The sequence below is a fragment of the Octopus sinensis genome, linkage group LG2 (assembly GCF_006345805.1).
Source record: "Octopus sinensis linkage group LG2, ASM634580v1, whole genome shotgun sequence".
NCBI lineage: Eukaryota > Metazoa > Mollusca > Cephalopoda > Octopoda > Octopodidae > Octopus > Octopus sinensis.
In genome coordinates this window covers 182476560-182493836 of record NC_042998.1, presented here as the reverse complement: position 1 = coordinate 182493836, position 17277 = coordinate 182476560, and the positions used below count along the sequence as shown (strand labels likewise).

Here is a 17277-nt window from a genome sequence, read left to right as displayed (position 1 = left end):
AGATCCTTGTTTATTTAATTTGCTGAGAGATGGAATGACAAAATTCTTAGAATGTTGGAGAAAATGCCTTACAGTATTTTTTCTGGCTGTTTGTTTCAGGTTTGAATCTCAATAAGGTCAACAGTGCCTTTCAACTTCTTAAAGATAATAAAACAGAGTACTGGTCAAGTATTGGTACCAATACAATTGACTATTCTTTTCCCCCCAAATTTCAGGCCTGGTGCATGTAATAGATATGTTCTTGTCCGATTTATGCAATGAAATAGCTTCTACTGAGAAGTGAAAATAGGAGTTTTCCACCATTCTATGATGTTTACACGTACCAAAAATAAGTATATTTATAATAACTAGTGGGACCCGTGAATATTTCACAAAATTAATGGTAAACTTGTAAGATTATTTCTGAAAACTTAATCCAAAAAACCCGAAAACATAACCTGTGTTCTGTCTGTATCAAAAGATAGTCACTCATCTGCTAATCATTAAAAAATGAAGGAAATTGGAATATGATGATTACATAATGCACTTTATATATATTTGCTTTATATACTTTATGCATAATTTTATATTTAATACTCAGCACTCTCCCCCTTTGCCTTACTCTCTTTGCCTCACTCTTTGCCTTACTCTCTTTTTTTCTCACCTTTTTTTCACTCTTCAATGAAATTACACATTTCACTCACCACCTCTTCCCCCTTCCCACATCTCCCTCCCTCTCCTCCCACATACCTCTCCCTCCCCCTCTCACATCCCATTTCTTTCTCTCTCTCTTCCACTCTTTCTCTCTTCCACTCTTTCTCTCTCCCTCTCTTTCTTTCTCCCCACTCTCTTCCTCTTTCTCTCTCTTTATCTCTCCCCCATCTCTCTTCTCTCTTTCTTTCTCTCCCCTTCCTCTCACTCTCTTTCTCTCTCCCTCACTTTCTCTTTCTCTCTTCCCGCTCTCTTTCTCTCTCCCCTCTCTCTTTCTCTCTCCTTTATTTTTCTCTCTCCCTCTATCTCTTTCTCTCCCCTCTCTCTCTTTCTCTCTCCCTCTTTCTCTGCCTCTCTCTTCCTCTCCCCTCTCTTTCTTTCTCTCCTCTCTTTCTCTCTCCTTCTTTATCTCTCCCTCTCTCTCTTCCTCTCCCCTCTCTTTCTTTCTCTCCCCTTCTTTCTCTCTCTCTCTCCCTCTCTCTCTTTCTCTCTCAGTCTCCCGTCTTCTCTCTCACCCTCCCACTTTCCCCCTCTCTCTTTTTCTCTTACCTCTCTCTCGCTCTCTTACTCCCCTCTCTTTCTCTTTCCTCTCTCTCTCTTCTCTTCCCTCTCTCCCTCCGCAGCTCCCTCTTCAATTCTTAGACCATTCTGTGCATACTTTTAATAAACAGTGGTTATCCCTTTGTGTTCCCAATTTATCCATTTCCTTATTCTCCTTCTCTTAATATTTCTTCACTATTTCACTAACATGCAACAAGAGATAAGAGATTGAAGTTAACCAGAGAATTTCAACCAATCAAAATAGTCTATTGCTATAAATTCAAACAAAACATATCCAAATGAAGTTAAGAACCCATTGAATAACTTTCTGTTTTATCCTCTTTTCCATATAATTCCATCCGGTCACTGCTCCCTGCAAGCTGGCTAGGCTAGTCTCAGTCACTCTAAGCTCCCTTTTCTCATCTTCCCCCCAGTCTACCACATTTTGTTTTACATCCCTGCACTATGCATCAAACCCAATTCTTCATCCTCAGAACATTGACACTCCCTAACTTTCTCCCTATATTTCCATGCAAGTAAAAGGCGGCGAGCTGGAAGACACATTAGCACACCTGGCGAAATGCGTAGCCGTATTTCGTCTGCCGCTACGTTCTGAGTTCAAATTCTGCCGAGGTCGACTTTGCCTTCCAGCCTTTCGGGGTCGATAAATTAAGTACCAGTTACGCACTGGGGTCGATGTAATCGATTTAATACCTATGCCTGTCCTTGTTTGTCCCCTCTGTGTTTAGCCCCTTGAGGGTAATAAAGAAATAAGTTTATGTAAAATGTTAATGCTGTCAGCTGTACCAATCCCTCGAAGGAATTTCAAAAGCTATAAGCACTTCTTCCTTCAGACCCAGCAATTAAAAAGTAATTTTTGCAAAGTAAATAACTTTATTTTATTTTTAGTTTACGGAACAAAACAAGGAACTTCACCGGAAAATTAGAGTCCTGGAACAAAGTCGCATGATTGAACCAAGAAAAAAATATAAAATTTTGAAGGATAGGTACATTTCATTCTTTAACTTCATTAGCATGAAAAATTATTTAAATTTTTTAAAATAATTTATCACTTGTTTTCTTTATTTTTCACATTGCTGTTAATTGTGAAGTTCTTTCAATGTAGGAGAATATGAGTGGTTGTATGTGACCATTGGTATGGCTAATACAACAATTAGCAGTTAGTGTATCATTGGAAATACAATAATGGATAGAAAGTTCCATAATCACTCAGACCTTATAATGAAGAGTTTATATGTAATAAAGGATTATTAGAAGTGCAAGATTTAAAGTGATGGGTTCATCAACAGGATGGCATAAAATTCTACCTTTATACATACATACATACATACATACACACACACATACATACATACACACACACACATACATACAGACATACATACATACATACACACACACATACACATACATACATAATACATACATACATAAATACATACATACATACATACATACATACATACATACATACATACATACATACATACATACATACATACATACATACATACATACATAAATAAATAAATATGACACCTGAGAGTTTGCATTTTTGAGGTATTATTGCATTTATTCTTATTTACAATCAGCTTCATTCATCTCTGTAAAAATCTCTATACAAAGATTTCAAGATCCTTTTACAATTTCCGAAAACTATCAATGTGGAGAAGTAGTTCACAATGGCAAAGTAAAATAATCTGGTTGCTTCAGGTAAGATTAGGTGCTATTGCATCTGAAACTGTGGTATGTGTCTTGTGGGTTATATTCTTCCACCAAAGTTTCAATTTAAAATTCATATAGAATGATAATAGTAATAATGAAATTATTGTATACAGTGCTCAGGTGCATCACAACTTGTCAAAAGTGCATATAAAGAATATACAGTAATGTACAAATGTCTGGAAGGTGAACAGTGTATGAGTCAGATACATGTTTGCTTGTGTATGGAGGGGAGAAAATCAGGTGTAGTGTTGGCGAATCTCAGGAAGCATGGAAGTTTTGAAGGATGCAGTGCTCCAACAACTAACAGCTGATGCCGGCAATATTTTTTATTGAATATAAAGTAATGAAATTTTAAACAATTCATAACAAAAAATTTCTTTTTTAAATCTCTTTTACAGTACATTTGCTGATATACCGGATATAGGGTATAGCAAAACAAACTTCTATGAGAAAAAGATCCAAATTCTCCAACATAGGTATACTTGAGACTATTTTCTTAAGCTTAAAAGTTTCAGTTTAATTATATTTCCAGTATGACCATTATGAATTGGTACTTGTTATTGGTATCTTGGGATTACAATATATTCCTTGGTGAGTGAAATATGCACTCAAATTTTTATTCCTAGTTGAAATGGATGGATGGAAGCACTCTGTCGGTTACGACGACGAGGGTTCCGGTTGATCTGAATCAACGGAACAGCCTGCTCATGAAATTAATGTGTAAGTGGCTGAGCACTCCACAGACACGAGTACCCTTAACGTAGTTCTCGGGGATATTCAGCGTGACACAGAGAGTGACAAGGCCGGCCCTTTGAAATACAGGTACAACAGATACAGGAAGTAAGAGTGAGAGAAAGTTGTGGTGAAAGAGTACAGCAGGGATCACCACCATCCCCTGCCAGAGCCTCGTGGAGCTTTAGTTGTTTTCGCTCAATAAACACTCACAACGCCGGTCTGGGAATCGAAATCGCGATCCTATGACCGCGAGTCCGCTGCCCTAACCACTGGGCCATTGCGCCTCCACTTCCTTGTTGAAATAACTTTACTAACAATACTAATACACTTCAGAAAGATATGAATTCTATGTAATGCTTTCTAGAATCCAAGATTGTCACCAAATGGATTTAAGTAGCATATACCAGCCTCTGCCTTAAGATACTGGCTTCAGCTTTCTTCACTCTGAGTTTAAATCCCACTGAGATCAACCTTGTCTTTCCATTTATGGTGGTCACTAGATAAAGTGTCAGTCCAGAGGTGAATTTGATCCTTTTCTATTTCTCTCTCTTTCTGCCTGAATTGTGCTTGTATTTCAGAGGTCAAGCCTTGCAACATCGCATCATGCTGAGTGCACCAGTCTAAGAATTGTGTTTAGGATACACATAGCTGTGGAATACTCAGTTGTTAACACATTAATTTCACAAGTAAAAACATAATTGGTTAAACAAATGAGTGCTGATTGTTAAAACTGACAGAGAATTCACCACCTATATATGACCAATACACCGACCAAAGATTATTTTGTGGCATGTAACCCAATACAATCTGATTCACAGCTAGGTGGTTGGTGACAAAATTGGTACCCTCCACCCAATTTGCTACATGAGCAGGGTGTACGGGTGCCAAATAGAATTTAAAATAAAATCTGTCAAAGGGCAGAAGAGCTTGCAGAGAAGCCAAAAGCAAACAATAGCTAGAGAGGAGATAGATACCACTAGGTATACTGTGAACCTACCAGCCACCTTGGGCTATAGGACTTCAATGGATGGATAGAATTTATAGGGCATTGTATATAATGATCATTGGGTGGGGTTGTTGTTTATTTTTAAATTTGTATCAGTTTTGAAATATTGATGTTAAATAAATTCAACTACCTTCTCTTTCTTCTTCTGATGTATAGCTACAATGCCCTTAGGAATGAAATGTACACACGCCAAACTCTACAAAGACAGTCATGCTTGATGCACCATGCAGGAATAACTTATAAAGTAAGTCTTTCTCTTTATTTCACCTCTAACATTGTAAGCTGTAGTAGTTAATTTGTGTTTTGACTATATCATGTTCTGTATTCTGTAAGAGCCTTTGACTCCCTTCATTAATTGTTGAAACTGGCTCCTTTAACGGGATGGTAATGTATTTACCAAGTTGATGGTTTATACTATTATCAATTGCACAATGCTTATTGTGTTCATGGTAAAAACAAGTAACTCTCAACAGTTCAATGTATCTATCTCTAATAGGAATGTTGTTAAGGTACACTTCACAGCTTGTGAGTCCAGAAGGATTGCAAATTTGACAAATATTTCATTATCTTATTATAGTGAGTTCAGATCTTAAATCCATTTGTGAAGCTGGTAAAATATCTAGAAACTTCTCCACTATATTTAGTTTCTAAACACTTAGAACAAAATGTTGATGGTATTAGTGCTTTCATTTGGCCTATAAAGTGTTAAGATTCAGCAGTATTGATTAATGGAGATGTACTTGCATAGTAAGTGACCTGATCTGAGATCATGTGCTGGAATGAAAACAAGTGCAACATGGAAGGTGTTTATAAGTCGTTTAAGAAACACACAAAAACCGTTAGATTCACTTCAACATTTAAATTTAATTTGTCAAAGTATTTTCGTCGCTTTGAGACCGCGACCTGTTCAGATCTATTTATTCATTTGCATTCAGGGAAACAACAATTCTTTTTTTCTTTTGCTATATTACAAGAAAGGTAGAAGAAAGCAATAAAAATTTCATTATTCATAATAAAAGTGGTGTAGCTATAGATGAAATATCATAAGTTCACATCTCAGGACATATCAGGAAAGAACACTTTACTTCATATGTGTCATTTCCTGAGCTTATTATTCTATAAATGTCAATTATTCTTAATACATTAGTTAAAAGATTAAGTACAGAGCTCTGGACCATTACAGGCTCTCAGGCAGGTGAGATTGAAGTGGTTGATACCCACCCAAGCTAAACATCTCTGCAAGTTTATGTATGTAGGAAAAACCAAGGACAGAAAGTGGTAACTGGGGTGATGGTCCAGATTCTTGCAACAAGGTGATCTTTGCCAAGAACATTCAAAAAGTATACTGTCATAGACTAGTGTCTGAGCCAAGAAGATATTTATCTTTCACCCACTTTGAAAAGGTCAGAGTTAATCTCTTGTCTTATGAACAACTTCTTTTTTATAGATCCTGAGGACATTTACTTTTTATATTTCTAGTGTCTAGTATTAAATGCTGTGGTGGTCAGGTGTATTTTAACCTGTCATTATGAACTTAAACCCTCCAATGACATATGTGTTAAAAGGGAGGTACTACTTCTTTTATGATCTACAAAGAATGTCCAAAGAATTTCTTGCTGAGTTATGGAAGTATAGTGACGTCATGTTCCAGTGTGCGCACATGCAACGTCATTCTTCAGTGTGCGTGTGCGGAGCGTCCTTCTTCAGTGTGCGTGTGCGGGGTTGGAACCTTTTGGAACCTTCTGGAAAGACATAAGGAAGTTCCCTCATGCACATGCGCTAGAGACTGAAGAAGAAATTCTATAGCGTTCCTTAATAGCGTCGGGGACTTGAGACACGGCGATAGAAGAGAAAGGACGTATTTTTAAACGTGGGTTCAGCCTATTCTCCTGTCCCAGACGCTTAGGATTTAACCTGTTCTATTGCTGCTGAATTGTTGTAAGAAGCTTACAAACGTTAGAATTCAGCCTTGCTGTGTTGAACTAGGTGGATACCAGTATACCATCGTGTTTCATTGTTGAACCAAGAGAATAAAGAATTGTATATATTTTTAAACTTGCGTTTCGTTCCTGACTGGTAGTTTCTAGAAACAAAAGGAAAGGAAATTGTGTTGCACCCAAGTTGCACCCCAAAAGTGTAAAGAAGCAACCAGTTCCCTTTACAGAAGCATTAAATTAATTAATTTATTGAAATGAAATGCCACAATTTATTGATTTCCTCTTTCTTTTTATTTAAATTCCAGATAAATAACCCGCTTCCTACCAAAGAGCAGCCTATGCAAGTCAAATTATGTGTAAGTATTTTTGAAATTTCAGTTTAATATATAGTGATGCTTCTCTTCACAAAATGAATTAAGAATGAATCTATATATTTAAGGAACAGTTTAAGTTTCAATATTTCATCTACCAGTTGCTTGAAAAATTGTATCAATACATACTTAGCCCTTTCGTTACTGTATTTATTTTGAAATTCTCTGTGTTTCTTTCAATTACTTTAAATATAACAAAGAATTTAGTAAAATAACTTAGTTATCATTCAGTTAGTGTTAAGAACATAAATTGTGACTAAGATTTGGTGGAAGATTTTAATTCAAAACTTATGGAAACAAGACATTTGTACTCAGAGCCAGAGCCGGGTTGGTAACAAAAGGGTTAATATTTTATAACACAGTTAGACATCTCCAAAATTTTGGCCAATGTACAAGGGTCAGCTGGAAAGTTCACAGGCTGACCAAAATACTCTTATAAAATGTGACCAAATGAGGTTTATTTTTCAACATAGTCTTTCTTGTGGTCCACACACTTCTTCCATTGGCGTTGAATTACTTGGATCCCATTAGTGAAGAAATTTTCATCTTGTTGATCAAAAAAGTCATCAATAGCAGACATGACATCATCACTACTGTGATACTCATTCCCAGCCAAAAGTTTTTTCATGTTGGGGAAATGGATGATAGTCAGACGGAGCCAAATAGGGAAGCTGATTAGCCAGTTCAAAGCTACAGTTGTGCACTGTAGCTATTGAAAGCAAGGATTTGTGTGCTGGATCATTGTCCTCACAAAACAAGACCCTTTCATCAGTTCTCCTGGGCATTTGGTCTTGATAGCCCATTGTAACTGCCTCAGCAAATTACCATAGTACTCTCCATTGATAGTGTGGCCCTTTTGAAGATAATCAATAAACACAATGCCTTTTGCATCCCAAAAAAAACTGAGGCCAACACCTTCCATGACTTTAGCCTTCTTTGGAGTTGGTGAGGAGGGTTGTTTCTACTGCATGGATAGTCTCTTTGCCTCTGACTCAAAGTGATGAAGCCAACCCTCATCCTGAGTTAGGAATAACTCAAGGAAACCAGCTGGAGTTGCCTCAAACAATATCAGATTTTCTCCTGTGATGTGATCAACCTGATGGGCTTTTGATCAGGTATCAGAAAACATGGCACCCACCAAGCAGAATATTCTCAACTCTCTCATGAGATATGCTAACAATATTGACTATTTGATTTTTAGTCAAATGCTGTTATCCATCATCACCATGTGGTGAACACAATCAATGTTTTCCTTGGTGGTGGCAGTTGTAGGACGTCCAGACCTTGAGTCATCTTCAAGACTGATGCTTCTCTTAATTCAGCTGCTCACTTTTCCACTGTTGATAAAACTGGAGCATCCTCCCCTAATATAGCAACCGTGTCAGCATGAATGCCCAGGTACTTGATAACACCATGATGCCAAAATTTGTCCATTTTTCAAGAGAAGTGACTACTAATTACTTTTGAAGTGTTCTTTACCTGGAAGGAAACAATGCAGTTATTAATAAGAAAAGTTAATATTAGTAAATGCCAAGTTTCACAATTCTAACATCACTCCTTCATAGTCAGCTTATGAACTTTTCAGCTCACCTTCATGTATAGTCTATTTAATTGAATTCAGTACTAGGGTAGTACCTATTTTAATGGTCCCAGAAAGATGACTGACAAAGTAAGAATTGAACTAAAAATTAAATGCATGTATTTAATCCACCACTATATTGATTTTGCCGTTCACTACCTTATTTTGACACAAGACCAGAAATTTTGGGGAAAGGTTAGTCAATTGAATTGATTCTATTCTTGACTGGTATTTTATGAGGACAGCTGCATTGTATATGGATGAGGACAGCTACATAAAGAAGTGCTGAGCTTTAATTGTGGAGGATACACAGGAAGACATGGGACAAAGTGGTGAGAAAGGATCTTTGGATGCTGGGCCTCACTGAGGAAATTTTAAGGGACCAGGAGATGTGGTGATTTGCTATACTTCGTAAAGCATATCAAGCTAATTAAAATCACTGTCTTCCACACATACGGGCTTGTCCTGTCAGGTGCCAGTGCCACTTAAAAAGCACATGTGCTAGTACCATGTCAGTGCTGCCTAAATGCACCCAGAGGGGCATCCAACCATAGAAACCATGCCACAACAGACAGGACATTGAATGATGATGGTGATAATGATGAAAGTATGGAAGGGTAAGTTGACCCCAGTGGGATTTGAACTTAGAACATAAATAACCAGAATAAATACTACAAAGCATTTTTGCCCACATTCTTTGCACAAGACCACAAATTTTCAGAGGAAGGATCTGGAGGGGCACCAGTGGAAATTAAATATAATTCAAACCAAAGATTACCTACAGTTTTATTTTTTTCATTTGAAAATAGCATAAAAGGAATCAAACAGTCTTTGCTGTATCATGGATCCATCAAACTTAAGTAATTCTGAAATACCAATTTTAATGAAAAGATGCAAAAGCTATGCTGAATTTTTGTGTGGTTATGGTGCTGCCTTTATCAACATTACTGCCACATTTCCCATTAACAAGGTGACATTTCGTCAGCAGCTCTATGGTGCAAGTAGTGAGACTGCTTATAAACAAATATATCATGAAGGTCTACGCCAATTATACCGTGGGCTTCTGCCTCCTTTGTAACAAAAGTCAACGTCTGTTGCAGCTATGTTTGGAATTTACCAGAATTACAATGAAATACTCTTGAGGAAAACTAATCTGCCAAAAGATGTCAGGAAAGGCACTGCTGCATGTTTTGCTGGAACTACAGAAGCTATTTTGACACCTTTTGAGCGCATACAGACACTTGGATTTATTACTTAACTGGTTCATATTTTATTGAGTAAAAAGGATGAAAGGAAAAGTCTCCCTCAGTAGGAGACAAACTTAGAACTGTAAGGGATGTAACTGAATACGACAAACCTATTTCTTTACTACCCACAAGGGGCTAAACACAGAGGGGACAAACAAGGACAAACAAACGGATTAAGTCGACTATATCGACCCCAGTGCGTAACTGGTACTTATTTAATCGACCCCGAAAGGATGAAAGGCAAAGTCGACCTCGGCGGAATTTGAACTCAGAACGTAACGGCAGGCGAAGTACGGTTACGCATTTCGCCCGGCATGCTAACCATTCTGCCAGCTCGCCTGAATACAACAAACCATTTAGTTGATTACTCTACTGATTCTACCTTCCACCAATAGTAATTATTATTAATTGTTATGTTATTGTTTTTATTATTATTATCATCCTTATTAAGGTGGTGAACTGGCAGAATCGTTAGCATGCTGGACAAAATGCTCAACAACATTTTTTTCTAGCTCAACATTCTGAGTTCAAATTCCTCCAAGGTTGACTTGGCTTTTCAACCTTTCGGCATTAATAACATAAATAGCAGTTGACCACTGGATCAATGTAATCAACTTGACCCCTCTCCCCAAATTTCAAGCCTTGTGTCTGTAGCAGAAAGAATTATTATTGTTAATGTTAGTACTAGCACATTACTAAACATCATCATCATCATCATCTTCATCATCATCATTTAACGCCCGCTTTCCATGCTAGCATGGGTTGAACAATTTGACTGAGGACTGGCGAACTAGATGGCTACACCAGGCTCCAATCTGATCTGGCAGAGTTTCTACAGCTGGATGCCCTTCCTAATGTCAACCACTCCGAGAGTGTAGTGGGTGCTTTTATGTGCCACCGGCACAAGGGCCAGTCAGGCAGTACTGGCAACGGCCACACTCAAGTGGTTTTTTTTACATGCCACCTGCACACGTAAGGTGGCGTGTTTTATTGAATTTACAGAGTCCAATAAATGCATAAAAATTCAAAAATGTATATCATTGTCATCATCATCATCGTCATCACCATCATCATCATTACTCCACCTCCTCCTATCAATTTAATGTCTGATTTCCAAGCTCCTTTTAGATAGATTTTTACCGTTGGTTTTCTTATTTATGAAATACCAGCTAAGTTCTAGTTGAACCACTTCACTGCACCAGATTTTTCACTAGCTTGACACTACTTCATATACTATCTACTACCAACTTGTAGCACAGTTTTTCCCAACATACACTATTCCTCCAAATTACATCTTCGTGGATATGCAAATAATATACCAAAGTAGTTTAAGAAAAATTGGAAGTATGATTTTGATAAGTTTGTTCTGCTTAACTTTATTATAAATAATGTGTGCTCTTATTATTTACAGTCAACAGACATTACATGTGATAAGGAAGGCAATATATTACCAAATGTCCATTATGATGTACCAACTGTTCCTTACCCAAGTTTTTCAGAAATATCTGCTACTGAAGCATGATATTGAAACAAATACAAAGTTAGACCTTTTCATCAATCTATTTATCTTGTTTATCAAGTTAACATTCTGTTAAATATCCATGTTACTTCTTATATATCTATCTACCTATCTATCTATCTATCTATCTATCTATCTATCTATCTATCTATCTATCTATCTATCTACCTACATACCTACCTATCTGTCTCTCTCTCTCTTTCTCTTTCTCTTTCTCTTTCTCTTTCTCTCTCTCTCTCTCTCTCTCTCTCTCTCTATATATATATATATATATATATATATATATATATATACACACACACACACATATACATATATATGCACTTATATATATATATATTAATGTTTGCTTTTATGTTCAGTTATAATAAAAACAATTTTACAGTATTTCGTTTTTAGATTTGGTTTGCAAGATTCTTTATATGAGTTCGTGTGTTGAAGCATATTCTGTTGTGTCTGGGGAGTGTCATTTTCTTTTTGTGCCTTTTAATGTAACATACTCACCAGTAAACTTTCCAGTTTTTTCTTATTTTTATTTTCCTAAAATTTTCGTTGCGTCTTGCAACCTTTTCAATAGTTTTTACAGTAATCTGATGGGTTACCCTATACTTTTGTAGAGTACAAATTTATTATTTTTAAGCAAGAATGTTGTTAACAGTGACTTCGAAGCTATGGCCAACTAAGCCATCGTTAGAGTATAGTCTTGCTTTTATATAGCCATCATTAGAGATAGTCTTGCTTTTATATAGTCTCTGCTGAGTAAAAATCTTCCTTGGGTGTGTGGGTTTCAGTGGAATGGTAATTAGGTTTTTAAGGCTGGTTGTTATGGAGGGGTGTTTTAGAAAATTTTAATCGGTTAAACTTGGGCTTATGTTATTGTTTAGAATTTATTCCTGTATGTAGAACTTTGTAAGTGTTTTTCTTTTGTTAATTGGGCACAAGGTGTGACAGTATTTTTGTTGCATTTGGTATTATTGAATTTAAAACTTCTGATTTGACAATAGAAAGGTCAACAGTACAAAGTCCAATATCTAAGCACTTTGTAATTGGATATATCAACTTTTTTCAAAAGGATGTAGGTAGATGGCAAGTCCCATGGTGACTTAAATGGCCAAAACTTTGAAGTCACTGTCAAAAGCATTCTTGTTTAAGAACTATATATTACTGAAATAGTATCAGAATCACTGAAAATATTTTGCTCCGTGGACTTTAAACGATATTAAATCCTTTTGAATGTCCTTAATTTTGAAGTTCATGAATTCATCTGATGAAAGCGGTTTTTTTTATCATGATGTAATGTTTTCATTAATCAATTAAAAGAGTCATTAGAAATGGCTGTAATGGATTGACTAGTTCCTCTACTCTACCACAACTGTTACTAATTTATATATCTATATATATACATACACACATATATCACGTGATCACGTGACCGACCAAACTATCAGATGTTGCTACACATGCGATTGTTTTAGCCTTCAAATGAAACCAATGTTACTTATCCCATAGTTCTTACCAATACGCCAAGGAAAATTGAAATAAAATACGTAAATATTTGCAATATTCACTTTGGAGATAAAACAGTGTTCAGTTTAACGTATAGGTGTCAACATGTGGTATGTACTATGGAAGAGTACATTGTGCTTACCTTAATGTGAAAGTGTTTGAGAGCAAAAAGTTTAAGGTTAATTATGATGCCCAATTTCACTGGAAGTTGTATATATTGTAGGCTGAACAGTTTTCCTTCATTTCATTGGCCTCATGACAATTTTGAAAAGGTTCACTGTGTTAAGATTCACTATCAATCAATTTTCCTTATTTAGAAGAGACAGTCAACAGTTTTAACGTCTCAGGAATCTTTAATGCCCTAACCAACAGTAACAACCCCAAACATCTCCACAACTTAACACCGTCCAAGCTAACCCTCTTCACCTTTGCAAACTGTCCAATTGATGGGGGACATTTGCTTGTGTATATACATGTGTATATATATATGCATATATATATATATATATATATATATATATATATATATATATATATGGCTTGCGTCTTTCAGTTTCTGTCAACCAAATCTACTCACAAGGCTTTGGTCGGCCCGAAGCTATAGCAGAATAGTGCTGCACAGTGGGACTGAACTTGGAATCATGTGGTTGAGAAGCAAGTTTTGTACCACACAGCCATGCCTGCACCTGTGATTTAGTTATTTATTTTTATTACAGTAAAATATTTACAATAGCAATAATTTACAATAATTTTCTCTTATTGCAGCTCTGATTGTCTCCACTGAAGAACAACTGATGTGAATTAAGAATCTACTCAAATATTATGTGAAAAATCATACATTGCCACTCATCTCGGCCAGATATAACGAAGATACATCAATCAATCTTGTGTTCTTCATGACTTAGCAATTATATATTTTGGATGGTACTTAGTGGACGCACTGAAGAGACAGTGTAAATGCCAGATATTGTTTTATAAAATATATATAAAGTACATAATATGTTTTCTAAATATGTGTCAAATATAGTAGATAAAAATTATTAAATATTTTTCATAACAAAATTCAGGACAATTTCTTTTTTGCTTTATTTTAGTATGGGATACTGGAATTTTGTGCAACATTTTATGTAATCATACACTAAGTAGACAACAAATTGCAAAGACTTATTGGAAGACTGATTCAATGCATTCTGTGTGTTTGTGTTTGTGTGTGTGTGTGTGTGTGTGTATGTATGTATGTATGTATGTATGTATGTATGTATGTATGTATGTATGTATGTATGTATGTATGTATGTGTGTGTGTGTGTGCACGTATGTATGTATGTATGTATGTATGTATGTATGTATGTATGCATGTGTGTATGTATGTGTGTATGTATGTATGCATGCATGCTTGCTTGCACACATGTATTAATGTTCAAATACATACATGCTCACATGTATTCATGTTTACACATTTAACATGCAAACATGCACATACATGCAAGATGCAAGCATGGATGCAATTGCATAAGTGAATCATATTACATGCTAAACTTCTTGTATCTTCTGCATATCTTTGACAGTGCCTTGAATAACCTGTAAATGTAATCATTTGATCTGGCATTTTTCTTTCAAGTTTTGTGAAACCCAACTTCATAGATTGGTACTGAGTCTGTTACTCATGTAAACAACATTTTCAGTTATTGTAAATAGAAACCTGAAGCTATAGTCTGTAATGAGAAACTGCAGATTTCTCACCATAGACATTTTTTTCCTGCTAATCTTTAACATTATGTAAATATCAACAACACCAGTCTTAAGGAGTCTACTAGTCAACATAACTTGGGCATTATTGTCAACAACAATTTGCTTTGGACAAACCACATCTCTAAAATTGTCAAGAAAATTAAGGGTTTCTTAGCATTACTCATGAAGACCTTTTAAGCTATTTTTTTAAAGCTGCATAGGCTATAGTACATTTACATGTAGAGTGTGTATCACCCTATCTAGCTCAGCTTATCAATCCCCAGGAACCTGTTCAGAAATATGCAACCAAACAAATACCCACTGTCAGGCATCTGCTATATGCTGAATGCTTTGTTTTCCGAGGCATGGACACATTTACTCGCCAACATCTGGCAACTGACTTGGTAGGCACTCACTAGATTATCCAAAATCTTTCCAACAACAACTTCGAGCACCTTCTTGAATTCCATGTCTAACACTCGTGGACATGCTTACAAAATCAAAAAACAACACAGCACCCATGACTTTCAGCACTCATCTCTTCATGCTCAGAATTGCTGAAGTATGGAATAAATTAGCCACATCAGTTGTTAACTGTCAGGACATTACATCCTTCAAAACTTCCATGCTTCTTGAAATTCACCACCAGTACACCTGATGCCTACCTGCTTCTTCTTTTCTTAAACAACTCTGTGCCGGAGGCACGTAAAAAGCACCAACCGACCGTGGCCGTTGCCAGCCCCGTCTGGCACCTGTGCCGGTGGCACGTAAAAAGCACTCACTACACTCATGGAGTGGCTGGCGTTAGGAAGGGCATCCAGCTGTAGAAACATTGCCAGATCAGACTGGGCCTGGTGCAGCCTTCTGGCTTCCCAGACCCCAGTTGAACCGTCCAACCCATGCTAGCATGGAAAACGGACGTTAAATGATGATGATGATGATGATGATGATGATGAACTCATTCATAGTTCTCTTCCTATGCATTACACAATGTACAGTTTGTGCACTTTTGGCTACTTTTTTTGATGAGTTAAGGTGCATGGCTCAGTGGTTAGAGTGTTGACCTCACAATCATAAGGTAGTGAGATTGATTCCTGGACTGCATTGTGTGTTGTATTTTTGAGCAAGGCACTTTATCTCATGTTACTCCAGTTCACTCAGCTGTAGAAATCAGTGGCCAAATCAGGTGCCAAGCTGTATCAACCTTTGACTTACCCTTGGACATTATGTGTGCTATGCAGAAAGTCATAAAGGACTGCATTCAGCTCAAGTGCAGCAGGTTGCACATGCCTGCACTAACTATAACCATGGTTTTGAAGTTGCTTGATTAAGATGGACCCTTGTAGAGGGAACCATGTGGACAAATAGTCAATACAACCAATGGGTACATAAATGTTTCAGTGAGATCTTGTGTAGATAGCAGTCTAATGAAAATTACAACGACAATCCCCACTGATATTAAAAACTAGATTTCTTCTGTTGACTGCAGCCAGGTGGGCTCTCACATTCTTGAAAATATGTTTGAGGTTAGAGATGCCATCAACATGAAAAGCAATAGTTAATATTTAATCCAGTGAACATCAAATATATCGCCACCACCACCACCACCATCTCATCATCATCATCATTTAACATTTGTTTTCCAAACAGGCATGGGTTGGACAAAAATTAAAAATACTTAATGCAGTTAGGAAAAGACAACATTAACGCAATCATCATCGTTGTTTAACGTCCGTTTTCCATGCTAGCATGAGTTGGACGGTTCGACCGGTGTCTGGGAAGCCAGGAGGCTGCACCAGTCTCCAGTCTGATCTGGCAGTGTTTCTACAGCTGGATGCCCTTCCTAATACCAACCACTCCGTGAGTGTAGTGGGTGCTTTTTACGTGCCACCGGCACAGGTGCCAGGCGAGGCTGGCAATGGCCACGATCGGTTGGTGCTTTTTACGTGCTACCGGCACGGAAGCCAGTCAAGGCGGCATTGGCATCGGCCACGTTTGGATGGTGCATTTTACGTGCAAGACGGCGCTGGCATCGGCCACATTCGGATGGTGTAATATTTTGATTATTTCAGTAAGTATCGGAGACAACTCTAGGCTTGTTTAAGTTTTATTAATCATTCTGAGAGAAGCCTAGGCTTCAACATATTGTATTTCCATCCTGTAGACAGTCTGATTTTATTAGAGCAATATTGAAAAAAAAAAAAGAAAACACTCTGTTTATATAACTGTAATGTTTGCATAAATGCACGCAAGCACTGTATACTAAAAGATCCTCATTAAGGCAGTGAGTTAGCAGAACTATTAGCATGCTAGACAAAATGCTTGCCGGTATTTTGTTCATCTTTACATTCTGAGTCTGAATTCCACTGGAGTTAACTTTCATCCTTCCAGGGTTGATAAAATAAGTACCAGTTGAACACTGGGGTTGATGTAATAGACTTACCCCTCTCCTCAAAAATTGCTGGTCTTGTACCAAAATTTGAAGCCATTATTATTATTAAGTTCATCAGTGAAAGCACATAGCTCAGTGGTTAGAGTGCTGGGCTCACAGTCACAATCTAGTGAGTTTGATTCCCTGACTGGGATGTGTGTTGTGTTCTTCAGCAAAACACTTTATTTCACATTGCTCCAGTTCACTCAGCTGCAGATGAGTTGTGATGTCACTGGTGCCA

General features: G+C 37.0%; 1 protein-coding gene across 1 annotated transcript in view; it reads left to right on the top strand.

Annotated features, from left to right (window-relative positions):
* Positions 1 to 13900, top strand: part of LOC118762221 — a 162601-nt gene extending 148701 nt beyond the window's left edge. Inside the window, exons 42-47 of the mRNA XM_036500766.1 lie at positions 2140 to 2237; positions 3375 to 3452; positions 4874 to 4961; positions 6960 to 7010; positions 11263 to 11391; positions 13642 to 13900. Coding sequence (XP_036356659.1) covers positions 2140 to 2237; positions 3375 to 3452; positions 4874 to 4961; positions 6960 to 7010; positions 11263 to 11373 — 426 coding nt within the window. The 3' untranslated portion in view covers positions 11374 to 11391; positions 13642 to 13900. The remainder of the gene's footprint in view (positions 1 to 2139; positions 2238 to 3374; positions 3453 to 4873; positions 4962 to 6959; positions 7011 to 11262; positions 11392 to 13641) is intronic.
* The last annotated feature ends 3377 nt before the right edge of the window (positions 13901 to 17277 follow it).